At 40.1% G+C, this 25,611-nt stretch overlaps 4 protein-coding genes across 16 annotated transcripts; all 4 read left to right on the forward strand.

The window, feature by feature from the left end:
* The first annotated feature begins 1,093 nt into the window (after positions 1 to 1,093).
* LOC134860697 (OX-2 membrane glycoprotein-like) lies at positions 1,094 to 6,633 on the forward strand. Of its 4 annotated transcripts, none has more exons than XM_063877477.1 (9): positions 1,094 to 1,205; positions 1,292 to 1,310; positions 1,406 to 3,333; positions 3,811 to 3,920; positions 4,231 to 4,320; positions 4,465 to 4,716; positions 4,952 to 5,287; positions 5,663 to 5,756; positions 5,841 to 6,633. In XM_063877477.1, the coding sequence occupies exons 4-9, from the start codon at positions 3,881 to 3,883 to the stop codon at positions 5,911 to 5,913; spliced, it is 885 nt and encodes a 294-aa protein (XP_063733547.1). In that variant the 5' UTR covers positions 1,094 to 1,205; positions 1,292 to 1,310; positions 1,406 to 3,333; positions 3,811 to 3,880; the 3' UTR covers positions 5,914 to 6,633. The 4 variants fall into 4 exon arrangements, with proteins under 4 accessions (XP_063733547.1, XP_063733546.1, XP_063733548.1 ...); XM_063877476.1 differs by having other exon boundaries at positions 3,836 to 3,920; XM_063877478.1 differs by having other exon boundaries at positions 1,406 to 1,916; positions 3,836 to 3,920.
* A 225-nt stretch (positions 6,634 to 6,858) lies between these two features.
* On the forward strand, positions 6,859 to 10,148 carry LOC134860694 (OX-2 membrane glycoprotein-like). Of its 3 annotated transcripts, none has more exons than XM_063877469.1 (7): positions 6,859 to 6,986; positions 7,762 to 8,100; positions 8,253 to 8,516; positions 8,591 to 8,641; positions 8,717 to 8,807; positions 9,024 to 9,086; positions 9,178 to 10,148. In XM_063877469.1, exons 1-7 carry the CDS (start codon positions 6,935 to 6,937, stop codon positions 9,320 to 9,322), a joined length of 1,005 nt encoding a protein of 334 aa, XP_063733539.1. In that variant the 5' UTR covers positions 6,859 to 6,934; the 3' UTR covers positions 9,323 to 10,148. The 3 variants fall into 3 exon arrangements, with proteins under 3 accessions (XP_063733539.1, XP_063733540.1, XP_063733541.1); XM_063877470.1 differs by having other exon boundaries at positions 8,591 to 8,629; XM_063877471.1 differs by having other exon boundaries at positions 8,591 to 8,623.
* A 944-nt stretch (positions 10,149 to 11,092) lies between these two features.
* LOC134860696 (OX-2 membrane glycoprotein-like) lies at positions 11,093 to 14,135 on the forward strand. 2 transcript variants are annotated; one of them, XM_063877472.1, is made up of 7 exons: positions 11,093 to 11,324; positions 12,100 to 12,438; positions 12,591 to 12,854; positions 12,929 to 12,961; positions 13,049 to 13,139; positions 13,354 to 13,416; positions 13,508 to 14,135. In XM_063877472.1, exons 1-7 carry the CDS (start codon positions 11,195 to 11,197, stop codon positions 13,638 to 13,640), a joined length of 1,053 nt encoding a protein of 350 aa, XP_063733542.1. In that variant the 5' UTR covers positions 11,093 to 11,194; the 3' UTR covers positions 13,641 to 14,135. The 2 variants fall into 2 exon arrangements, with proteins under 2 accessions (XP_063733542.1, XP_063733543.1); XM_063877473.1 differs by lacking the exon at positions 12,929 to 12,961.
* Positions 14,136 to 14,449: 314 nt separating this feature from the next.
* On the forward strand, positions 14,450 to 24,041 carry LOC134860693 (OX-2 membrane glycoprotein-like). 7 transcript variants are annotated; one of them, XM_063877465.1, is made up of 8 exons: positions 14,450 to 14,785; positions 16,660 to 16,728; positions 16,802 to 16,928; positions 17,132 to 17,455; positions 17,847 to 18,176; positions 19,093 to 19,374; positions 19,715 to 19,816; positions 22,808 to 24,041. In XM_063877465.1, the coding sequence occupies exons 3-8, from the start codon at positions 16,838 to 16,840 to the stop codon at positions 22,810 to 22,812; spliced, it is 1,134 nt and encodes a 377-aa protein (XP_063733535.1). In that variant the 5' UTR covers positions 14,450 to 14,785; positions 16,660 to 16,728; positions 16,802 to 16,837; the 3' UTR covers positions 22,813 to 24,041. The 7 variants fall into 7 exon arrangements, with proteins under 7 accessions (XP_063733535.1, XP_063733538.1, XP_063733536.1 ...); XM_063877468.1 differs by having other exon boundaries at positions 16,805 to 16,928; XM_063877466.1 differs by having other exon boundaries at positions 14,770 to 14,785; positions 16,657 to 16,728.
* The last annotated feature ends 1,570 nt before the right edge of the window (positions 24,042 to 25,611 follow it).

The raw sequence follows: 25,611 nt of genomic DNA on the forward strand, positions 1-25,611 counted from the left end.
AAGCTAACCTCAGGTCCAATGCAGGTAATACTTCACATTTGTTGCATTCAGTGATTGTAGAGCTGCTGATCTGCATCGACACAGGCATAAGAACTGTTAAGATACAGTAAGGGTGTCATCTTTTGAAAGCAGAAGCTCCTGTCAGCACTTCCTTTAATGTTATTCTCACCACCTATGTGAGAGTTTGAGGTTTAGGTGTACAGAGTGTGTGTGTTGTCTTCAGAACAGGATACACCCGCTTCTTGACCGGTATGGAAGCAAAATGGAGACTGTTCTTGGTTTTGCTTCTGCCACTGGCTGCGTGCGAAGGTAAAGGACAGAAAAATGTTTGTAAAAATCTATGCAATGTTTTTATCTGCCTTTCGTTCATAAGGACATCTTAACAGCTTCAGTAGGTTTTCTTTCGTGGCTCTTTTGAGATTGTTTAACCGCTTACAGATGTCATGCCCTTTAGCCTATCACGTTAAATGTGTTGATCAAGTGCTCCATAGTGATGTCACTATGTTCCGCAAGTAAACAAAGGAGTCCAATGGAAGTATTTCAGGCAGGGGCGGAGTGTGTGCTAATTTTGCCAGTTCTGTAATTTGATAGATTAACAAATATTGTCATAATAAGCTTCTTAACTCAACTTTTCTTGCAGTGACCATAGTGAAAACTATCGGGAGAGGACCAGATGTCACTGAAATATGTGTTAATACTACACAGAGTCCCATCATACTCATAGTGTGTAAGATCAGAACAGAAATGAGCGGAGAAGAGTGTAATCTGTTCTATGAACCGTCAAAGGACTTTGTGCAACAAAATTACTCCAGGTTCTCTCTAAAGATGGAGAATCAGACCGTTTCTCTCCACCTGATCAATTTAACAGCAGTGGATAGTGGGAACTATAGCTGTGAATGTTCACACACTGCAGGAACAGAGATCCTGCATCTACACATCACTGTCGATCTGAACATCACTGTCAATCTGAACATCACTGTGGAAGGTAAATGCAATATCACATCAAACTAAGTAGATTCTTACAAATAGAGCACATACCAGTGTCACATTTCTAACAAATATGTTTTTCCTTATTATATTTTAATACATAAAGATAAAAACAGTCCACCACAATTGCAGCTCCCAGTGATTTTGATCGGTGCAGCTGTATTCCTCATTATTTCTGTGGTTATCGCCGGGTTTATCTACAGAGCAGCACTGCAGAGGTAAATATTCATAACTTTTATTTTTATTTATATGAAAAAAGTGCGAAACAGCATCATTACTAATATATTGTTTTTTGACCCGACAGAAGACGCCCCAAACACACGGTAACGTACCTATACATTTAACATCTTCAGTTATGGTTTTTTTTATTTCAATTGAATCTGTTTTTAAATATATTTATACACGTGTGTTTCTGCAGGAGCCAGAGGACATAGAGCCGTACAGCACCTTCATGCGGAAGGAGAGCGGGCTTTATTCAACTGCCAGGATAAATATGATTACTACCAATAATTCAGATGTCCCTGCCACACAGCAAACACTTTCTGGAAGCGTGTGAAAAAGCTGTTGTCCACAAGAGGACACTGTTTTAATAATTCAGATCCTGGATATATACAGTCTTCGTAGCCAGGCATGCTGTGCTTGTGTTGCTGTTCTCCCTCCTGCTCTTTTCTCTTCTCCCACTCTCTTCACTGCAGCTGATCAGTACTTGCTGGTGCACCTGAGACTGGTGGCTGATTGGATCCCCTCACCCTCAGCTGGCCTATCAGCAGGCAGGGTCATGAAGGAAGCACCCAGGAAGCTTTCTGTCTCTCAGACTTGGATCTGCTGCTGACACCATAGCCTGCATGATCCTTTTGTTAGTGTCTGATTCTAGAGAGTATCTTTGTTTACTGTGGATGTGTGTGTGTGGTGGGAGATGGAGGCGTTAGGTAAGTTTGGGGTACCCTCTACATTTCATCATGTAGTTAAAACCTGTTAGACACGCTAGGTTAGTGGATTGTTGCCACCCCTGTGTTTTGCTTTGTTCCCAGTCTTAGTAGTGCAGAGAGTGAGGGTTTTTGTTTTGGTTTTGGTTTCTAAGGTTAGGCTTAGAGAGAGGCCTTGTTTTGTATACTTATTTCTTTTGTTTGGCACAATCTCCCTTGCCTCCTTCTCCTCCTCCTCCTCCTCCTCACTTAAAGAACGTTTGTTGGCAATATACTGTGTTGAAAGGAATAAACCTTTTTGTTAACTTCCACTCTGACTCTCTCTATTGGTTGTTGTGTGTTACTGTCCCCTGGTCCCCTAGCCAGGGATTCCCAAAGTGTGGTTCAGAAAGGATATATTTAAATGACCGTATGAAATTCTATTGTGGCAATTGTTGCATTTTGGGATGTTACTCCATAGTTGTGATGGAAAATTCTGAGGCAATGGAGACGGAACCCAGAGAGACACGGGAGAGCAGGAACTTGATGGCAAAACACTGATGGATTTGTTCGGAGTAACCTGAATAAAGTGACTCACTGCTGATAACATTCTAAGTTATAGACAGGAATTTCTATATAAGGGTGTGTTATCAGGACTATCGACCATTGTAGATGTGTGACGCAAATGTTCATCAGGAAATCTAGTTATTTGATTATTTACAAATGTGACCCATGAAGTGTTCTCATACCAAACGGATGAATCACTTTAGGATGGTTTTCAGTCTAAGCCTTCAGCAACTTTAGTGATTTTTGGGGTGAACAAAACGTTCACATGACGCACAGATAACCTTAAATAGTAGAAGTGTAACTCATGACTGAAACAAGTGTCAGCACCTGCCAGGTAGCACAGGCTGAACTGATACTTTACATTTACACTTTACATGTGGCTTTTAAATTACAAGAAAGATATAATATAGTGTTTCTGTAATACACCTTACTTGACATTTAAACCTGGCACTGTCCCACGAAGAGTGTTATCTTAATAACTTAACAGGTTTTACAGCATGGCTAAATGTGATATTGAAAATGAATAACATAGGGTTAGGCACTTCAACAGAATTAGAGCTAGGTTCTTTCCATGGTAAACAATTAAGTTAAGAGGAATTAGATGGAGACTTCCCCTTCAATGTGTAAACAAGTAAAAACTGATATCAGTGTTTGATGCCAAATAAACCACACAGTATGCTGGGAAATTGAGTGTACCATAACGTCAAGGGTTTAGCCCCGCTGTAGTCCACTCCTGGACTTCTAAACGTGCGTACATAATACAACCAAAAGGATTTGAAAGTTCACTCTCAGGGGAAATACACTTACTGTATATCTATGGGAACTTATACTTCTGCTCTGGGATTTTTATGTGACAAATAACTGCAGACATACAGTAAGTATAACATTGACTGGAATTCACAGCATTTACAATAATAATAATAATGTGATTTTTAAGTCGGATATTAACTTTGAAATTAGAATGTATTGAAAACATGTTGCAAAGCATCTTTTGATCACCTGTAAAAGTGCTTTTTAATCAATGTATTATAATTAAGTTAATATATTATCAAATTATGCTTAAAACACTAAAGCTAATCATAATGCAGTGAGGTCAGTTTTTAAATAATACATTTATTTCTACAAATCAGTGATAATTGAAAATGTAATTGTTTACATCTGGTATTTGGTGGAGCTGTCTTTAATGTGCTTTTGTTTTTACTGTTGGGCATCTTATAAAAGTACTTCATCATCCAGTGGATTTAGATTTACATGATGTATAAATAATATACATTTGTAATGTATGAGTTAATGTACTTGTAATGTTTTTTCCCTGATGTGACTTGCTGGTGTCATAACTCTGGACTTTTAGTTTCATTTCTGCTATATAAAAACAGGCTCTGAAGGAAGGGTTGAATTACTCTGTCCAGCAGCTCAGCAAGATGCTTTTGATTCTCAGCCTGACTGCTTTGCTGTTTACAGGTAAATGGAGAATTTATTTCACTGAAAACAGTTATTTTTTATATATTAGAGAATATATATCCAGCCCTTTTGGTGTCAAATATATAATATCATGTTGTCTATGTTTGATTTGTAGCACTGTTAGCATGATTTTGTGATCTGATAAATATGTTAAAGGCTAGGAAGCACTACTTTTCTTTAGACAATCTAAAATAAGCTTTGTATTTTATTCACAGTCAAAGTGTCTGACTGTGAAACACTTTGACATTTTACATATTTATGTTTGACTTTCACTCTCATGTACTGACACAGCTGTTTTGTTTTTTATCAGCCACCATGTCACTGTTTAATGGCTATGAAAATACGACAGTGGCCTATGGACAGGATGCAAAATATGGATGTGCTGTAGCCAACCCCAAAGGTGCGGAATACTGTGTTCAATGTTTTGATTGGTTGACTGACTGGCTGGTTGGTTGTTTGTTCAAATTGCAATATTTCCCTCAAGTAAAGTCCAAATAGGACTTGGAAAAAATTTGTTAACTGGAGGTTTTCCATTTCCCAACAGGTGTGCAGCAGGTGACATGGCAACGACTTTTCCCAGACAAGTCCAGAGCGAATTTAGCAACGTACAATAAGCGGTTTGGGGAGCAGGTAAATGATCCCTACAGAGGGAAGTTGATCTTCACAGAAGCGACGCTCAGCTCATCATCCATCATTCTGGCTAACGTCACCTGGGCGGATGAAAGCTGTTATATCTGCTCCTTCAACGTGTTTCCTGAGGGGTCAACGACAAGGCAGATGTGCCTGACGGTGCGAGGTAAATGCAACCAATTGAAGGGAGACAGTCCAAAAAACTGAATTGCTCTGGGATTCCCTCAATATAAATGCTCTACTACTCTTTTGAGTTGTTAATGAACATTGTAACACTGCTAGTAATCCCACATTTTTAGTAATGCAACAATATGTGATTGTCTCTTTTTATGTAACTGTAATCAGTTACTATTGGAGCCTGCAAAGCATTTAGGTCAGTGTTTTTCTTATTCTCTATGAAGGAATATCCAGTTTTAAAACAGAAGTGCATGCTCCCAGCAGTGACCCTGAGGCAAAGATGGATGAGGAGGAGGTTGTGTTCAGCTGCTCTGCTACAGGAAAACCAGCACCAACCATACAGTGGGAAAATCTACCTGAAGACGTCCACACACACCGGCAGCCGACTACTACAGTAACAAATGGAGACAACACGTTTACCAGCAGCAGCAACATCACTCTGCAACTCCCTGCAGGGTGGAAAGGACATGTTGACTGTCTGCTGAACAGCGGAACGATGGGACAGAGGAGGGAGACGATTCCTTTCTCTTTACCTGCCAAGAAGACGTTGGAAGAGGATGGTATGCATGACATCCTTTTATAAAACATGCTCTTTAGATAGCTAGGAGGATACTCTGGAAGATCAGTGTCCTGGGAAAGTTCCAGCAAGTTGCGTAATTATTATGCTGACTGACTGGAAGCTTGTTTACAGCCACCACAGCCACAGTGTTCTACGGTAAACTCCTATGCTGGAACTTGTGATCCTTTAGTCTGTCGCATGTTACAAGAAGTGCAAAATTCCCCCTGTGCGACCAGGCACGGCAAGCCATGGGACAAATTGTTTCAGTTTCACTTCTTCTTAGCTTTCATTATGAATACAAGTATTTGACCTTATCATCTCTGGGGGAGGGCCGTAGCCAAAACTGAATCCTGCTCTGTGTGTTCTTTGTCTGCAGGGAAAACGCGTACCACCTCTGGGATTGCATTTGTGATCACTGCTGTACTTTCAGTCTCTTTAGTAATCATTGCTGTTGCTATAAAGCTAACAAGGTGAGATATTTAACATTTGTACATTAGTCTCCTTATAGGGAGGTATTCCAACAATGTTTAACAAGTGTTCTTTCTTCTTGGCAGGTCAAAAACAACAAAAGAAAGGAAAAAGAGGAGAAATGATGAAATGCCTGTTCAAACCTTTAATAGAGTTTAATATACAAGCTACAAACAAAGTTCCATACATAGTTTTTAAAAATATCCTTTGCAGAGCATGTTCAGGAGTGGTCCAATGTTTACAAAAAGAACTGTCTACTTTCGAGTGGAATCCATCACATGTAGAAAGCGCTTGATATTATTCAGGGTGAGAGTGACTGCGGCAGAGTGCAATATTTAAAGTTTTCTTTAACGTGAAGATGTGAAAATCTGTTTTGGGGCAAGGTGTGCTGTGTGGGGAAGAAAGTGAAAGAAGGTACATAACTGGAAAATAAAAACATATATTGTTGAGCTCATTTTGCAGCAAATTTGAACTCTATTAAATGATAAGGTTTATATATTTAGCGACCAGGTGTTTGTTCTAGCCAACAATAAGCATATATACTGATTTATTAAGTCTAAATGATACGTTGAATTTAATGTATGTCACTATTTCTGCACTGTTCTTGGAGTTTTGCACTTTAATTTTGAGTCCTAATGTTATTTATTTGGCTATAGACCGCTTTTATCATACAGTTTAAAGAGTAAGGCTTTGTATTTGTTTAAGTACTCATTGTGTGTATTCATATGTGCTAATATTAATGTCTCCCAGTGGATTGTTAAACTCTTATCTGCAATACGTTCAATGAGCTTCTGTTGATATGTTATGAATAATTCATTCTCCAACTCTTGTAATATATTATAAGATGTTTGCATAATAAAACCAGAGGTGTAAAGTACATTTACTCAAGTAGCATATTGAGTACTTTTGGTAGTCGAAGTATATTTTTATGCGAATACTTTTGTACTTTCACTTGAGTGACATTTTGAACGCATTTTTACTGTAAAAAACAAAGTGGAGACTGAATTTCCTTTTCGGGGGATTGATAAAGGTCCGTGTAATCTATCCATCTCCACTTTTATTTCTGTTAAATATCAGACTACTCTTCCCACCTCCGTCGTTAATGAGTTACTTTCGATTTGGCCGGAAGCTGTCGTTCATAACTTTCTATTTGAGCGTTAGGCGGTTAAACGAGGTTAAGATGGCTCAACATACGGTTATATTTCTCTGTGCATTTGGACTATTCCAGAAAGGTAAGAAATTGGATGCACAATAATGTAATATAACCTTATTTTTTTGTATCTATTATTCTTAAACACTCCGCTGCGCGTGAGCCTTGTAGCGTCGTTGTTCTTTCGTTAGTAGGGTAATTAGGTTTTTGGCGGTCACATTTAAAAAAGACATTGTTTAATGTCATAAAATGTACATTTGATATCGTATTTAAAAAAGATACAAATAACTTTTCGAATGAAACGTCGACACAGGTAAGGCATGTTTATTTATATTGCATCTTTCAAAGTGCTTTACAAAAACGAAAGACATAAGAGCATTGAGGAGTAGTGCACTGGAAACACATTAACTCACTTCTAAAATGTTAATAAAAAGCAAAGAGAATAAAAATAAACATGAAACAGGCTATTAAAGAATAACAGGTGTAAAATGCATGAATAAAAGTTACGTTGCAGTGTAAGATATTAGTTCGATTTTCAAAATAAAATAACACTGAATTTAACGTTATAATAAACTCAGAATAATGAATTTATAGTTCGTTTTTAACTATTTGAACTGTATGTACTGAGTTTAAATTTTGAAAGTGTATGAGGATTATGTACATAAAGACATCTTGGAGCACAACTCATTTATTTTCTGCTATAAGCAAAATAATAATTCCACTCTGACTCCCTCTATTGGTTGTTGTGTGTTACTGTCCCCTGGTCCCCTAGAAAATGCAATTGCAGGCATTGAAAATAAATCCTCATTGTTTTTTTGACTATTTGAAGTATTCACTGAAACTGTCCTCTCGTGCAGGTCTTACTGCTCAGGTAGAGACTCGGCACACTGTGATGGCAGCAGTAGGAGATGAATCATGCCTACAGTGTCAGCTGATGCAATCCAAAAATGTACTGCAAGTCACCTGGCAGAAAATGCTCCCTGAGGGCGAGGACAATATTGCTACTTACACCAAACAGTTTGGTCAGACAGTGAATCCTGGTTTTAAAGGAAAAGTGGAGTTCAAAGATGCTGGACTTCAGAACTGCTCCATAGTCATCAAGAACGTGAAAGACCAAGATGAAGGATGCTATCGCTGTCTGTTTAACACCATCCCTGAAGGTGCTTTCATTGGAAGGACCTGCCTCCAGATCTATGGTAAGAGACTCTTCTCCCTTATTAAAAAACACATTTATTTTATGGAGTGGGGATGTCTTAAGAAGACCGGTCTTCCAAAAAGAGCCACAATGCACCGCGGTTCCCACTCCCTCATATGCCTTCTCTGTATTCAAATATGTTTCTCTTTGCAGAGTTGCACGGACCCTTCCTGCACGTCGTAGACTCAGTTGTCTCCTGCTCGGCCACCGGTCGACCTGCTCCCACGGTAACCCTAGAAGACGTCCCCCACTACAACTCTACATCTGTCGCCAATAGCAACGGGACAGTAACCGTCACCGTGACAGCCCGTCTCCACGACAACAGCGCAGAGGTTGTATGTGCAGCACTAGTGCTCTCTGCTCCTCAGAAGAAGGCGAACATGTCGATTCCAGAGGTCACAATGTTGGCTATTACAGGTGAGAGACACTTCCCAAAAAAAAATCCAAGAACATTGACAAAATCTCTATGGCTCACTGTTGTTATTTTCCAGGTTCTGAAGAGGACTCGGAGTCTGATAACTCTGGTTCTGGTAAGTCTTCCTGTAGGTGCTCTCAAGTAGGTATTACAATTTGATCTGTTTTTTGCTTTATTCATGTGTTTTCGTCTTCTCTCACAGCTTTGGTTTGGATCATTGTGCCTTTGGTACTATCCTGTGTGTGTGTTGTTGCAATCGCTGTCTTCCTGTGGAGAAGAAAACATCTGAAAGGGTAATTTTCTGCTCTTATTTTAGCAATTTTCCCACTGCACAACATTTTTTTTTACACCTTTAACCAAGTACATCTACTGAAACTTACACTTCCTTTATTTCATACCTTTAGATACTCTCAATATTCAGAATAATAATGCAAAATATAATCAACAAAATCGCCAGGGTCGGCTGTTCAAGTCCATAAGCCTATGTCTTGTTTTCTTAAATCCTCCAGTGTGCGAGAGAAGGACTCTGAGATGACCAAGACACCTCAGAAAACAACCACAGACCGTCATGAGTAAGTCAGTTTATCCCTTAATTATAAATGTTTATTTTGATTCCACCTTCCCAATAACTTATTTTAAACTGCCTGTTGTTTTTATTTGAAGGGTCCTAACACCGTTAATAACGAAAACGAACGAGGTACGGCTAAGGATGTCTTCTTCTGTGAAAAAACCCAAAGAATCAGGAACATCTCAAACATCTCTGAAAGTTAAAGCTAAAAAAAGGTCTTTTTCAATGATCCCAAACTAAATCTCTCAGGACTGTAGTGCCAAAACAGTTTTATAGTCCTGAAATCCTGTTTGATTTTTTTTACAACAACACAGAACTTGTCTGTAACAGTTCAGAGGAAAATACGTACACTGTCATTTAATGGTTTTTTTAAGCTGTGAACTATTATTTTATACATCTTTGTTTTCTACGTCTTCTTTTGTATTTTCACAATTCATTTGTAAAACCTGAATAGATTACATTTTAGATGTGCTTAGATATACTTTATTGATCTCAATTTGGGATTTCTTTTGCATGTAATTGCATTGCACATGAACTGACATAGAGTACACAATTTAAAATACACAGCAATAGAAAACATTATAGTAGACTCACCTACTACGACTACTACTACTAGAAAACAATATATGTTTGTGTGCAAATATGACCATTTTGAAATTATTGTTTGACTTATTGACTGGTTATATATATTATGAAGGTTTAAAAATCTCAAAACAAAATATCTGTTGATTGTGTCATAAATCATTACTTTATTATAGGATAATGTTACCAATAATAGGTCGTAAAATATCTGAAGTTTTTTTGTCGGTGTATTCTGAGATTAAAAAAAAAGTAAAAAGCCCCAGACAAAATGTAATTGTATTGTTAGTTTATAAAACACAGTGGTGGAATATGAAGTAATGAAAACCATGGCATAGTAGTAAGTGTGGTGTATTAAATCTGGAGATATACAACCTCCTGTTGTACCACATCACTCTCTGCACTCTCTATGACCTCAGAGAGTAACTAACTGTATATGAACAGATTTAATACACCACATAAGTAAAATATCTCCTTCTAAAAACTGTATTTTGTTAAGGTGCATTTTTTGGGGGCTGCGGTTGCACAGCGCAGCCACTGGAGGTCGCGCTTTCCACATTTCCTGCACAGATCTGATGCTAATAAGAGATCAGGCAGTAAACGCAGCAGACGTTGGCTGTTCCCTCTCTAGTACATGCAATGACCGTGTGATTGGGGGGGGGGGGGATAAATACCTTCTCTAGATTTTCAACTGATGAGCCCAGAGTGAAATGCTTTTTTGTGCATGAACTAGAGGGGAACAGCAAACACCAGTGTGATTTTGGTGAGAATATGACTATCCTGGACAAAGTTTCTGGTAAAGTTATTACAACAATATCTTTTATTTTTTGTTCCAATACGAAGATTGTTCCAGATTTGTAAAGTTTCCTTAAAACGATCCTCCTCCTCCTCTTTTATTTTATTTTTTCGCGCCACTGTTATGTCCCTTTCTGCGGCCTCACTCCTCGTGTGTTGTCCATCGTGTCTCGCGCACATCTACAGTCAGCTGTGGCTTCCAAGGGAAAAAAACACATACTTTTACAGTTTCAATGTTCTTGGAGTTTTGCACTTTAATTTTGAGTCCTAATGTTATTTATTTTGCTATAGACCACTTTTATCATACAGTTTAAAGAGTAAGGCTTTGTATTTGTTTAAGTACTCATTGTGTGTATTCATATGTGCTAATATTAATGTCTCCCAGTGGATTGTTAAACTCTTATCTGCAATACGTTCAATGAGCTTCTGTTGATATGTTATGAATAATTCCTTTTCCAACTCTTGTAATATATTATAAGATGTTTGCATAATAAAACCAGAGATGTAAAGTACATTTACTCAAGTAGCATATTGAGTACTTTTGGTAGTCTAAGTAAATTTTGATGCGAATACTTTTGTGCTTTCACTTGAGTGACATTTTGAACGCACTTTTACTGTAAAAAAACAAAGTGGAGACTGAATTTCCTTTTCGGGGGATTGATAAAGGTCCGTGTAATCTATCCATCTCCACTTTTATTTCTGTTAAATATCAGACTACTCTTCCCACCTCCGTCGTTAATGAGTTACTTTCGATTTGGCCGGAAGCTGTCGTTCATAACTTTCTATTTGAACGTTAGGCGGTTAAACGAGGTTAAGATGGCTCAACATACGGTTATATTTCTCTGTGCATTTGGACTATTCCAGAAAGGTAAGAAATTGGATGCACAATAATGTAATATAACCTTGTTTTTTTGTATCTATTATTCTTAAACACTCCGCTGCGCGTGAGCCTTGTAGCGTCGTTGTTCTTTCGTTAGTAGGGTAATTAGGTTTTTGGCGGTCACATTTAAAAAAGACATTGTTTAATGTCATAAAATGTACATTTGATATCGTATTTAAAAAAGATACAAATAACTTTTCGAATGAAACGTCGACACAGGTAAGGCATGTTTATTTATATTGCATCTTTCAAAGTGCTTTACAAAAACGAAAGACATAAGAGCATTGAGGAGTAGTGCACTGGAAACACATTAACTCACTTCTAAAATGTTATTAAAAAGCAAAGAGAATAAAAATAAACATGAAACAGGCTATTAAAGAATAACAGGTGTAAAATGCATGAATAAAAGTTACGTTGCAGTGTAAGATATTAGTTCGATTTTCAAAATAAAATAACACTGAATTTAACGTTGTAATAAACTCAGAATAATGAATTTATAGTTCGTTTTTAACTATTTGAACTGTATGTACTGAGTTTAAATTTTGAAAGTGTATGAGGATTATGTACATAAAGACATCTTGGAGCACAACTCATTTATTTTCTGCTATAAGCAAAATAATAATTCCACTCTGACTCCCTCTATTGGTTGTTGTGTGTTACTGTCCCCTGGTCCCCTAGAAAATGCAATTGCAGGCATTGAAAATAAATCCTCATTGTTTTTTTGACTATTTGAAGTATTCACTGAAACTGTCCTCTCGTGCAGGTCTTACTGCTCAGGTAGAGACTCGGCACACTGTGATGGCAGCAGTGGGAGATGAATCATGCCTACAGTGTCAGCTGATGCAATCCAAAAATGTACTGCAAGTCACCTGGCAGAAAATGCTCCCTGAGGGCGAGGACAATATTGCTACTTACACCAAACAGTTTGGTCAGACAGTGAATCCTGGTTTTAAAGGAAAAGTGGAGTTCAAAGATGCTGGACTACAGAACTGCTCCATAGTCATCAAGAACGTGAAAGACCAAGATGAAGGATGCTATCGCTGTCTGTTTAACACCATCCCTGAAGGTGCTTTCATTGGAAGGACCTGCCTCCAGATCTATGGTAAGAGACTCTTCTCCCTTAATAAAAAACACATTTATTTTATGGAGTGGGGATGTCTTAAGAAGACCGGTCTTCCAAAAAGAGCCACAATGCACCGCGGTTCCCACTCCCTCATATGCCTTCTCTGTATTCAAATATGTTTCTCTTTGCAGAGTTGCACGGACCCTTCCTGCACGTCGTAGACTCAGTTGTCTCCTGCTCGGCCACCGGTCGACCTGCTCCGACGGTAACCCTAGAAGACGTCCCCCACTACAACTCTACATCTGTCGCCAATAGCAACGGGACAGTAACCGTCACCGTGACAGCCCGTCTCCACGACAACAGCGCAGAGGTTGTATGTGCAGCACGAGTGCTCTCTGCTCCTCAGAAGAAGGCGAACAGGTCGATTCCAGAGGTCACAATGTTGGCTATTACAGGTGAGAGACACTTCCCAAAAAAAAATCCAAGAACATTGACAAAATCTCTATGGCTCACTATTGTTATTTTCCAGGTTCTGAAGAGGACTCTGAGTCTGATAACTCTGGTAAGTCTTCCTGTAGGTGGTCTCAAGTAGGTATTACAATTTGATCTGTTTTTTGCTTTATTCATGTGTTTTCGTCTTCTCTCACAGCTTTGGTTTGGATCATTGTGCCTTTGGTACTATCCTGTGTGTGTGTTGTTGCAATCGCTGCCTTCCTGTGGAGAAGAAAACATCTGAAAGGGTAATTTTCTGCTCTTATTTTAGCAATTCTCCCACTGGACAACATTTTTTTTACACCTTTAACCAAGTACATCTACTGAAACTTACACTTCCTTTATTTCATACCTTTAGATACTCTCAATATTCAAAATAATAATGCAAAATATAATCAACAAAATCGCCAGGTCGGCTGTTCAAGTCCATAAGCCTATGTCTTGTTTTCTTAAATCCTCCAGTGTGCGAGAGAAGGACTCTGAGATGACCAAGACACCTCAGAAAACAACCACAGACTGTCATGAGTAAGTCAGTTTATCCCTTAATTATATATGTTTATTTTGATTCCACCTTCCCAATAACTTATTTTAAACTGCCTGTTGTTTTTATTTGAAGGGTCCTAACACCGTTAATAACGAAAATGAACGAGGTACGGCTAAGGATGTCTTCTTCTGTGAAAAAACCCAAAGAATCAGGAACATCTCAAACACCTCTGAATGTTAAAGCTAAAAAAAGTCTTTTTCAATGATCCCAAACGAAATCTCTCAGGACTGTAGTGCCAAAACAGTTTTATAGTCCTGAAATCCTGTTTGATTTTTTTTACAACAACACAGAACTTGTCTGTAACAGTTCAGAGGAAAATACGTACACTGTCATTTCATGTTTTTTTAAGCTGTGAACTATTATTTTATACGTCTTTGTTTTATACGTCTTCTTTTGTATTTTCACAATTCATTTGTAAAACCTGAATTGATTACATTTTAGATGTGCTTAGATATACTTTATTGATCTCAATTTGGGATTTCTTTTGCATGTAATTGCATTGCACATGAACTGACATAGAGTACACAATTTAAAATACACAGCAATAGAAAACATTATAGTAGACTCACCTACTACGACTACTACTACTAGAAAACAATATATGTTTTATAAAGTGTGCAAATATGACCATTTTGAAATTATTGTTTGACTTATTGACTGGTTATATATATTATGAAGGTTTAAAAATCTCAAAACAAAATATCTGTTGATTGTGTCATAAATCATTACTTTATTATAGGATAATGTTACCAATAATAGGTCGTAAAATATCTGAAGTTTTTTTGTAGGTGTATTCTGAGATAAAAAAAAAGCTAAAAGCCCCAGACAAAATGTAATTGTATTGTTAGTTTATAAAACACAGTGGTGGAATATGAAGTAATGAAAACCATGGCATAGTAGTAAGTGTGGTGTATTAAATCTGGAGATATACAACCTCCTGTTGTACCACATCACTCTCTGCACCCTCTATGACCTCAGAGAGTAACTAACTGTATATGAACAGATTTAATACACCACATAAGTAAAATATCTCCTAAAAACTGTATTTTGTTAAGGTGCATTTTTTGGGGGCTGCAGTTGCACAGCGCAGCCACTGGAGGTCGCGCTTTCCACATTTCCTGCACAGATCTGATGCTAATAAGAGATCAGGCAGTAAACGCAGCAGACGTTGGCTGTTCCCTCTCTAGTACATGCAATGACCGTGTGATTTGGGGGGGGGGATAAATACCTTCTCTAGATTTTCAACTGATGAGCCCAGAGTGAAATGCTTTTTTGTGCATGAACTAGAGGGGAACAGCAAACACCAGTGTGATTTTGGTGAGAATATGACTATCCTGGACAAAGTTTCTGGTAAAGTTATTACAACAATATCTTTTATTTTTTGTTCCAATACGAAGATTGTTACAGATTTGTAAAGTTTCCTTAAAACGAGCCTCCTTTCAAATGTATGCACATAGGTTATTCAGCGGTTTGCTGTTTAATATGACGGGTCTGATTCAACATAGAGAAAGTAAATCATTTCTTTCGTTCTTCCGCTTAGAAAACTAGATGAAACGCTCAACGACTGAAATTACGTAAACTTTGCGCGTCCCCGCGAACACGGCTTCAAACTACGGAAAGCCTTCAACCCACAACACACCACCGGAAACTCCGCGCACTGCTCTTGAGTTAAATCCGAAGCATGCTGCACTCTCACACTACCTGCAGCTCAGACAGCACCTCACTAGCGGGACCTCACTCAGGGTTTCTTTGGACTTTCATCTGCCAGAGGGTGAGTTTGGTGCCTTCTTCCCGTTTTAGCTGCAGAACCCAACTTGAAAATGTTTGTAGTTGGTTTACTTCATCCAGGAATGTCAAGACACCTACATTAGTGTAATTGTGAAACTGTTTGGGCTGTGTCTATAAAGATATTAATCTAGTAAAACTGTGAATACAACATTTAACTTCTAGAGTTGTTGTTTTCCCTGAACATCTACTCGTACACCGTGTCATTGACCTACATTTCAAAATAAGTTTAAATCCGCAGCAAAGTTAATTACCTGTAAGCTCAATTGACTTGCTTGCACCCTTATTTATAAACATCTCAGGGTTTTCTCAGGGTTTCTGCACGTATAAGTCCATTTGTACTGTTTTTCTGTGGCTGAAATTATTATTCATGATTACAATTATTAGTTTCAGCCTTCTGTTTGTGAACAAATATTTGGAAAAAAAAGTGAAAAAGCTCCCTCCCAGTTTTTTAAAATATAATGTGATGTACAAAACACAAATGTATTCACTATAATGTGTTTATAGGAAGAAGTCTGAAACAGCATTTTCAGATTATTTCTTCTAATCATTGCAGCTGCACATCTGGATGCAGTTTAGGATTTCAGTCCCTCTCTTGTGGGTGTCAGCTCTCCTTGTATTGAAACTCATTACCTTTGTTTAAGCTCTACCTGCTGGTTTTTCACAATAAAAGCCCTTAGAATTGATTAATGGGATCAGATTTGAGACATCAGTAGTGGAAAAGTGGTTTAACTGAGCTGAACAGAAGGCTACATGTTAGAATCCAGATGTTTGGCATTGTAAAAACAAAAAAGAACACACAGCCCACAGTTGTGGTTTTTAGAGTCTGATCCCTGCTGTTTCCAGCTTTTTGTCCAGAGAGTGTAAGGGTGTGTGGATTTACCCTCCACACACCCTTACAGACACTCCTGTTGTGATCCAGTAGTGACTCCTCATTACACCTTGCATCACCGCCCTGTAATTTCCTGTGTGTGGATTTTGAAATCTGCAGGTATTCTAGACATCAAAGTGCGTCGGCTTGTTTTTACGCAGGATGATCGTGGCTTTACTGCGCGTAGATTATCACGTAAAACCTGCATTAGACCTTAGGGCACGTGTCCTGACTCAGCGTCTGTTTGTTGTTGACGATTATACATTGCAGTACCATGGCAACAAATCAATGTTAGAAGAAATAATCAGATTAAAGGGGCCCTATGATGCTCATTTCCAGGTTCGTATTTGTATTTTGTGCCTCTACTGTCACATGACTCCATGCTTTAATGTTCAAAAAGGTCTTTATTTTTCTCATATTGTGTCTTTTCGCCCTCTGTCCGAAACCAGAGCCCAGTCTTCTCTGATTGGTCTGATAGCTTTGCCGGATAGTTTTTTTCCAGCGCTAAGTAAATAGTGTAATCTGTTATGATGATGTCATGGCTAATGTCATCCCTCTGTTGCAGCAGGCGGGGTGAGTGAGATGCAGACATTGTACTGACCAACAGCAGCTCAACAACACGGCACATCTAACCGGGGTAGGTCTGCATCACAGCCTCCTCATCGCCATAGCTTCTATACACTTTTTCTGACAGTGTTTGTGTTTTACAGCAGCAGCCTGGATGTGATTCTGGCTCAGTGTGTGTGATGGTAACCCGGCCTCAGTGTGCGATGTGTGGACCCGCCCTCCTGTGTCTGCTGCTCTGGATCTCAGGACTGGCTGTTTCCAGGACGCAAGGTATGTTTATCATCCCTTTATTTTCCTATTTATGAGAGAAAAATCTAACTTTAGTCAACTCTGCTTCCTCTTAAATAAAGTCTCTTCTGTTTGAATTCATTTGAGCCTTGATGATGCCCACAGAAGCATCATTTCTATATCACTCACTCACCGTGATTGACCTTAAAATGCCACCAAAATACAAAATGTCTCTCTGATTTTAGGTCAGGTAGTAGCTCCTACCAGTGTGACTGCAGAGGCAGGCCGCCCACTGCTGCTCGGCTGCAACATCACCAAGGAAGCGGGCGCCACTGTGCGGCAGGTACGGTGGCTCAACAAGGAGAAGAAGGTCCTCCTAGCGTACGAGCAAAGTGAGCCGGTGCGCATCAGCATTCAGGAGCCCAACGTGCAGCTCAACGCCTCGCACAGCAACAGCAGCTACATCACCATCCAGAGGGTGGGGTCCAAGGACGAGGGCTGCTACAGCTGCATCTTCGACGTGTATCCCAGTGGAACGCTGGAGGGGGCTACGTGTGTCAGTGTCACCGGTCAGTCCTGATTAAACCTCACCTACTTCCACCCTAATATTATTCTGCACACCTCACATCTTTGTTGCTCTTTCCACGGAGACAAATTAGGGTTACAAAGGGAGTCTGTTTTTCTAACTATATCTCCTATGAGACAGGAAGTGGAGGGCTAATGTCTAAACCTGTAGACCTGCAGAGAAGAAAGCCCACCTAGCGAGATACTGTAGCACTTCCTGTTGTTCCCATTAAATGTGCGCACACAGTTTAATTACAGCCAGGCTCCTGTCGTTATTCAAAGCCACAGTGCTGTAAAGTTTTTACCGTACAGCAGAAATAAATCAACAGACAAATAAGCAGCAGCACGGACAGAATCAACAACAATATATTTATCTTTCATATTGACTTTTGTCAGGTAAAGTGAGCCTAGAGGGGAACAGGACGGCGCAGAGCGGGAAAACGGTCACCCTCTCCTGCGAGTACAGCCTCCCAGAGAAGGTGCAGCAGGTGTTGTGGAGGAAGACGGCGGAGCAAGGAGACACCTCCACCGTGGCCTCCTACAACAAGCGAGGCAACCACAACATCGAGGAGCGTTACAGCCGTCGGTTCAGACTGAGCCGGACGCTGGCCGACACCAAGCTCACCATCCAGGACGTGAGGATGGTGGACGAGGCCTGCTACTCCTGCGAGTTCCACACCTTCCCAGACGGCACCAAGAGTGGCTCCGCCTGCCTGTCTGTCTATGGTGAGTGTGTACTAGGTGTGTTGTTATTGTATATAACACCGAGTCAGAATTCCACAAATTCGGAGTAAGTGGATTGAAATCCTTTTTATAGAATCTAGGTTAAGGATCTTGACCTACTTTAGGATCCTTTAAAGTTCCAATAATAGGGAAATGTAAACACAGGCTCTATTATGTTCTGTGCATGTGTGTATTTGTACTGTGTCGTATTAAAAAAATATACTGACTTTCGCATCAAAATATACTTCCATGTATCAAAAGTGCTGCATAAACAGTGCACACCTTAAGATCGTCCTGGAAACACTGAGCTGAGAGAGAGAGAGAGAGTGTGAGTGTGAGTGTGAGTGTGAGTGTGAGTGTGTGTGTGTGTGTGTGTGTACGTACATACATCCAACACATGACTCAGGAAAAGGAAGTAAGGAAGCGCCTTTTATAAACATACCTCGAGGTGAAAGGTCATTAAACTTCTGCTCTGGAGGCGGCGCTCGCATCTTGCCTCTTTTTTCCCGCTACTGTGCCAGAGAGGTGTGAACCACAACGTCAAAAGCAAAATAAGAAGTGGTTTGCAATCGTTCCAGGAAAGTGAGTGGCTGTTTATCAGCCCCAATGTGTGAGTTTGTTTGGTGTTGACAGAGGGAGTGGTGTGGCAGAGGGGAAAGATGTAATTAATTTGGGAGAAAGCCGAGGGGATGAGTGGCGCGCTGTTTTCCAGACACAAGGCTTCAGTGTCTCCTCGCTCTACTAAACAGGCTCTGTCTCCAACAAACACAACAGTACAGTACAGTTAGTAAAAAGCTGCTTTGCCCACTGGCGGCCGGTCGGGGGACAACAACTGGTGTCATTGTGGAGGGGAAAGTGATTGACAGGCGACAGACCATCTTGTGTAAGAATAATAAGCAGCCACTGATCTGTCTTTCAGTTCTACCCAATCCAGAGGTGAGTCATGTGACGTCGTCCTCGGGGGTCACTGAGGCCAACTGCACGGCCCGGGCCCGTCCCGTAGCAGAGCTCACGTGGGACATCCCCGGGGAGAATCGTACACTCGGACCGCCCGTTTCCTTCGTCTACGAGCAAGGCGACGGCACCACGGTGGTGACGAGCACGCTGCTCATCCAATCAGCGATCAAGGACCTGTCCGTCACCTGCGTGGTGCACCACCCGGGTCTGGTGAAACCTCTGACAGTGCCCCTGCAGACAGACGGTGAGACCCTAATATTTAAAGCATGTAAACCTGTCAACAGTGGAGGCACAACATACAAATACCGGCCTGAAAATGAACAGAATATGGCCTTGTTAAGATATTCTGTGGAAAATCCCAGGCATTTTGTCTGAAAATGTTGCCAAAGTGTGTCATATTTCTCATTCCTGCGTGCTGAGGGGAAGCAGAAACACGCCTTTTGTTTTCCTCATTCTGAGATATTTTAGTCAGGCGTAATTATGGCTGCTTTGGAGTCCAGAGTTGTTATTCAGGGACCACATCACCTCACGTTTCATCCAGACGTCTTAAACTGTGTTTCACTGTAAGTGTGTGTTTGCTGCAGTGGTTCCGGCCAACATCATCCTGCTGTCGATGTGCGGCGTGGCGGCGGTGCTCCTCCTGTGTCTGTGTGTGTGTGTCTGCAAGTGCTTCATGTGCAATGACGGTGAGTATCTGCACTTTTACTGAGAAAGAAAGGCGTTTTATCAGTTTCCTTTGCTTTCCAAAGACGTTCCGGGAAGTGCAGGGGTGGGTGCATCAGAATGCTGTAACTCCTTATCCCAGGGTTTGTGAATGTTTTTCCAGCAGTTGAGGAGAACGTGGGGGAAGAAAGTGAATAATGGGCAGTTTGAGAAGCCGAAGGCCGAGGTTAAACTATATAAACAGGCTGAGTCCTTCAAAATAAAAGCACTTTCTCTCATACATGACCTCTATCATGGGAAGTAAACACTAATAAGTTTAAAGAGACTCTGAAAATTGAATATTTGGATGTTAACAAAAGCACTTTGAAAAACCTCTGTAAAACTGACTGGAAAGGTCACCTCGCAGAGCCTTCCCACATAGAGCTGGTATGCCAGCACTTCCTTTGAATCCTGTTAACACCTTTGCCAACATCCTCTCAGTGAGTGTGGTACGTGTGGACCGCTGCCCATTTCCCCTTTTATCAGAAGTGCTGTGCCCACCGCGGAGATGCCGAGAAACGAAAAGTTATGTCTGCAGTGACAGATTCTTTGGTTGACGCCGGCCAAGCAAAAGTCGTAAGGGAAGGAAAACAAAAGAAGGTGGCGTCTATGTGTCGAGGTCATGGCGGTCCCACGGATACGCTCAGATTTGGCAAAGCACAATTCAGGCAGAGGTGGAAGAAGTGCTCGGAGCCTTTATTTAAAAAGGCCCTATTATGCATTTTTGTGCTTTACCCTTTTCTGTAGTGTTTACATAGGTTTGTGTGCTTGTAAATGGTCTGCAAAGGCTAAAATTGATCTCCCACACACTCCCCCCCCCCCCCCCCCCCCCCCCCACTGCCTAAAACGCCTCCATTGGACTCCTGAACACTGTGACATCACTATGTAACATTAGCTAGTGCTTCAACACACTGCACATGATGGGCTAAGAGGCGGGACATCTCTAAGCAGTTGACCCAAAATAACAGCTAGTTTCTGGTTTCACACGGAGGGTGAAAAGAAGCACAAAATACAACGATGTCCCAAAGACGGATGACAAATGGTTTTAATTCCTACTACATTAGTAACTCCATTGTTCCAAGCCTCAAAAACCAACATCCGACCACATGGGTCTCACACAACACAGGCCTGAATCATGCTGTTGATTTAAGAGTGCTTCTCACGTCTTTAATCTGTCCTAAATATTGTTTTTGCCTGTGATTTATGGTTCTGTGTTGCACCAGAAGTGTCTCTGGGATATTTTGCAAAGGATGGCCGCTGCAGAAATAGATTTTCTGAGGGAATAAAGAGCTCCGGTTTCTTTTAGTCATCACTTAAAAGTCTTTCCTCGTGTTTAACTCTGTGCAGCCCTGAGCAGAATAACAAGTGGTAGAATAAAAGACACTCTCTCTCCTTGAGACTGTGGAGAAGACGTTGGGAGGGGAAAGCAGTGACATGAGCCCAAAGTTGGGAGCCTGCCCAGTTGAAAAAAAAACACTCAGTAGACACACACACACACACACTCACACACACATCCAATTGTCATGTCAGGAGCACAGACTTTTATTGTGATGGGATTCAGACTGTAGTTTACTGGAAGAAAGCTGTGATGGCTCTGTCCTTATTTGGAGCTAACTCCATTATTTTAGAATATTTTATTTATTCATGCACATAGTTTGCTTTGCACGTCACTCATTTAAATAAACATCTCTGATAGTTCCTTTTTTGCCAACCTGAAAATGAGCAGAATAGGTCCTCTTTTAAGCATAGGAGTTAATACTGTAAAAGCGAAACTGTCTGCACGGCTTGGATGCCACTAGATACAGTATATGCTTTTTGTCATTTTCTATCTTTTTGAAACCCTCTTTTGTGTCCCATGTTGACAAAGACTCCAAGAGAGTTTTCTGTGGTTTCTTCTGAATCAGTGGGTGTAATCCAGCTTTCAATCACAGCTGGGAAGTGAGGCCGGGGCCCGCTTTTCCAGGAAAAAGTCTATTTGTGTCCGAGTTTCCATGTTTTCCTGGACCTAAGGATACGGTGGTTGCACAGCTAGACAGGGAGTTAACCAAAAGCAATATCTCCATGAAAAGGCAATGTTTTCACTGGCACCTTTTTTATTTGTAACCCCACAGGAAGTACACAGGAGTGACCATTTCCAGCCATGAAGGCAAACATAGTGATAGCACTGATTGTTCCTTAGAGAAAAAAACAAGAAAACTGAGCAGCAGAACAAGATGGAATTGAAGAAAGTACACCTGCTGCTCACACTACCCTTTTTCTGATCCCTTTCCCATGTTTTCCGTCACACACTTCACTCTTGCTCTAATTGGCTTTTTGAGGCCACGAATGGGTCCCGCTAAATATCTCACATTGCTGCCACATGTACGTTGAGGCGTTGCCAGCCCTTAATCATGTCTGAAGAATTCCTGCAATGTTTCAATGTGGTCTTTTTGGTTGTGAGTCAGTGTTGTTTTCTGGGTCGGGTGTTGTTCTCTGGGTTTACACTTGTTGTATTTATTTTTGCATTCCAGCGTGGGATTTATGCCATGACATTTTTGCCTTGAGAAACTCCCATTCTTCACTGGGTGCCCATATTTTGATTTCCCATTGTTGCATAGTCATAGAGTGAGCATTTTCGATGTTAACTTCAAGGTCAGCCTACGAAAACATCATGCCTGCACCCCCTGATTTGGCCTACATTGGGAAATAGGCGATAAATAAAAGACAAATCCAGTGTTATTTTCCCTCTCCATTCATTTGACTGAGCAAAGATCGGCCGTCATGGAGCAGATTAGAGGCGGGAAATCACGCTGGAAGATCCCAAGATAATCTGGGGGTTTTTCGTCGGGACACCTGGGCTTTATGCACCACTGAGCAACTCTCACAGGACTTAAAGGGGCCCCCGCCTCCAACGCATTATCCAGCTCTCTTTATACATCGATCGACTTATTAGGAAGAATGCCGACCAGCTGACTGTGTCTCTTCTTTCTCTGCAGAGTGATTTGAAGGCGGTCGTCTCTCCTGCCGTGATGAAGGTCCAGTGGAGCTCCGAGCCTGAATGGAGCCGAGCCATCACCGCTGGTTCTGCTTCCCTGAGCCGCCAAGTCCTGACTTCATCAAGTAATTGATGAAATCCTTGCGAGTATAGGGATTGATCATTTTCATCAGTATGTCAGGGCATCATGGCGGGTGGGTTGTGAGTGTGTGTTTGAATGTTGGAGGTCAATTCTAAGCTGTAGAGCTCTGTGATAAGTTGTATATTTTTTACATTTTGGATATACTGTATCTAGCTGTAATAGAAGTCGCTCAGTTCTTTTAAAGTGCTTTTGACTTTGTTGGAAGGATATTAATATATTAAAGTTATTTAAACAAATATTTATCAGAGAATATCCTTTGCAAAAACATCCGATATTTTGCCAGCTTTTTCAATTTTCGTTTAAACATGGTTTCAAATCTTAATTCATAAGTTACATTTAACTAACAAAGGGCTTTTAAAGGAGACATTTAAAGCTAATATTCAAGTGTATGTCTGTGTGTCGGGCTCTCCTAGAACATGTTACAAGACTACATTTTCAAACTCTACTTTATTTTTCTTATACCGTCTGTTTAAAGTGTCTAAAACACTGTTCTGTTCACCACTGTTTGGTTGTTGACCACCAAAATGGCCACGACGGGGGGGGGGGGGGGGGCTTGGTCACCAGAAAACCAAGTATTACTGGTTGCCAATGAGAATTTTTTTTTGGAAAACTGGAAAGGAAAAAGTGAAAAAGATGTGTTATTTATAGCTGCTGCGTTCTGTGTATTTCACCTGTAACCTCATGCCCTCACACTTTCAAAAAGGTTGTGTTTGGGTGTTATTGTGAGAGAGAGTGTGTGTGTGGTATTGTTGTACAGTATTTCATGACGTTCAGAGCTTCCATGTAAGGAACATCGGTGTTAGAATTGTTTGGGGGGAAATACGAATATAATCCTACATGGCCAGTCAAGGAAACTTTATAGAAGAGTGTCATTTATATCTTGTTTATCAGGAAAAAATATATATTTTCTATTAACAATTAAACTGATTGATGGTTTTACTGTAACTTATGTGGATATAAAGAGTAACAAACCTTAGCTAAATTGTCTACCTGCTGTTTTATTTTTCTTGAAACATGTTTTTAGTGTTAATGTGGTTTTTTTTAACAGAATTCAACTGTTAGAAGTTGATCGGAAATAAAACCCAAGACCGTTTCTGCTTCCGTTTCACTGATATTTTGTTTGGTGTTTTTGGGAGGTATTGAGTAAAAAATAAAACATGTTAGGTTACAATTAATACCTAGAACTTCTGATATTTTACACACTATGGGCGTTATAACCAAAAATAGCGTTCCACAATAGAAGACGCATCCACAGCCAACTCTGTCATCATTTATTTCAGGTTTTATCTGTCAGCTGTGAGTCATGGAAGAACTTGGTTCAACACCCGAATTAATCATTTAGGAAACGCATTGTTGAGTTCAACCTCAAGTCAACAGGGTGTAATTGGTTTCAGTGTTCTTTAGAAAAGCATATCCTTAGATAGTTCATATTTATTTATTTAATACTGGCATTTTATTCTTATTGCTATTTTTGTCTTTCATTCCGTGCTGTGTTGGTATTAAGCAGTCTCATAATGTTTGATTTGACTTTATGTAGGTGAAAAAGATCATTGATAAAAAGGCTTTTCAGGAGGAAACTGTGAGCTTATCTTGGGTGCACTGGCATTTTCTTGTTTTGGTTCCTTAATGACTTTCACTGATTATGAGGTCACACTGATAGGAAACAAGGATATCATTGACATTTGCCCAAAGTGTTTTGAAAGTCGACAACAATCGTCACAATGCCAGGAAAGGATGAGTCATTTCTCTTTTTTTTGGAGGCGAGCACTGGGTGGCATTTGACATATTTATTATTGAGTGCTATCGGTGAAGCCAACACTATTATTAAAAACATGAAGGCTTATCTGGAGGAAACCGTGATAACCTTGGATGGATTTCAAAATAAAATCCCTTGCTGGCTTTCAGGGTCAATGGAGGCACACTGACAGGAAATAATAAAAAATATCTATGGCTTTGTTTCAGTAATATTATAAAATATGTGCCTTTTTCATACAGAATATAAAGTGTTGCTGTACACCTCTAGATGGCGACCATGTTAAATTAAATGTTGCCCTTGTTCGATGGAGTTAAATTCAGAATCGTGTTTAAGTTTACACATAAGAGGACTTTTCTTTAGTGTTGATGGTACATACGAATACACAGAAAGTAGAGGACGTCGTTCTTTTAAGATCAAATATACAAAGATTAAAAACGTTACCACTATTTAAACTATTTTAAGGACCATTGTAACACATTTAAATGAAGGCAATATTTTACGCAAAATACAAATATGTAGGAAGTTGAGTACAGTAACAACAACTTCTATATTCAAAGTGGGTATCTGTACAGATTTAAAGAGGTAGTGTGGAGCAGAAATGTGTAGGAATTGCAGGGTTTAGATGGTTAAAAAGAACAAGCTTGTGTTCATATTGTGCAATTAAAGATTGTTATGCACCTTTTTCCCACTTACACTTAAGATGAAGGCACAGCTGTTAAAGATATTGGTATTTTATAAAATCCGGAAACAGGCTCATATACACATTTTTTGTAAACTAAAGGGGCAACCAGTTTCTACCTGCATGTGTCACTTGGTGGGTGGGCGATACAGTTGTGCGGTGTGAGTGCTGCAATGCAGCAATGTACGTGAGCCTTTTAGCACTTTCAAAACCACAGAGTAGCACATC

This window comes from Eleginops maclovinus, chromosome 24, assembly GCF_036324505.1.
Source record: "Eleginops maclovinus isolate JMC-PN-2008 ecotype Puerto Natales chromosome 24, JC_Emac_rtc_rv5, whole genome shotgun sequence".
Taxonomy (NCBI): Eukaryota; Metazoa; Chordata; class Actinopteri; order Perciformes; family Eleginopidae; genus Eleginops; species Eleginops maclovinus.

What these genes read in the sequence shown, in the direction of transcription:
- LOC134860697 (XM_063877475.1), top strand. Translation starts at nt 3,881, where the DNA reads ATGCTTTTGATTCTCAGCCTGACTGCTTTGCTGTTTACAG. An exon ending in TGCTGTAGCCAACCCCAAAG is followed by an intron (nt 4,321 to 4,464) that starts GTGCGGAATACT and finishes ATTTCCCAACAG; the next exon opens with GTGTGCAGCAGGTGACATGG. An exon ending in GAAGACGTTGGAAGAGGATG is followed by an intron (nt 5,288 to 5,662) that starts GTATGCATGACA and finishes CTTTGTCTGCAG; the next exon opens with GGAAAACGCGTACCACCTCT.
- LOC134860694 (XM_063877469.1), top strand. Translation starts at nt 6,935, where the DNA reads ATGGCTCAACATACGGTTATATTTCTCTGTGCATTTGGACTATTCCAG. An exon ending in ATTTGGACTATTCCAGAAAG is followed by an intron (nt 6,987 to 7,761) that starts GTAAGAAATTGG and finishes CCTCTCGTGCAG; the next exon opens with GTCTTACTGCTCAGGTAGAG. An exon ending in TGGTTCTGGTAAGTCTTCCT is followed by an intron (nt 8,642 to 8,716) that starts GTAGGTGCTCTC and finishes CTTCTCTCACAG; the next exon opens with CTTTGGTTTGGATCATTGTG.
- LOC134860696 (XM_063877472.1), top strand. Translation starts at nt 11,195, where the DNA reads ATGAGTTACTTTCGATTTGGCCGGAAGCTGTCGTTCATAACTTTCTAT. An exon ending in ATTTGGACTATTCCAGAAAG is followed by an intron (nt 11,325 to 12,099) that starts GTAAGAAATTGG and finishes CCTCTCGTGCAG; the next exon opens with GTCTTACTGCTCAGGTAGAG. An exon ending in CTCTGAGTCTGATAACTCTG is followed by an intron (nt 12,962 to 13,048) that starts GTAAGTCTTCCT and finishes CTTCTCTCACAG; the next exon opens with CTTTGGTTTGGATCATTGTG.
- LOC134860693 (XM_063877465.1), top strand. Translation starts at nt 16,838, where the DNA reads ATGGTAACCCGGCCTCAGTGTGCGATGTGTGGACCCGCCCTCCTGTGT. An exon ending in GGCTGTTTCCAGGACGCAAG is followed by an intron (nt 16,929 to 17,131) that starts GTATGTTTATCA and finishes CTCTGATTTTAG; the next exon opens with GTCAGGTAGTAGCTCCTACC. An exon ending in CGCCTGCCTGTCTGTCTATG is followed by an intron (nt 18,177 to 19,092) that starts GTGAGTGTGTAC and finishes TCTGTCTTTCAG; the next exon opens with TTCTACCCAATCCAGAGGTG.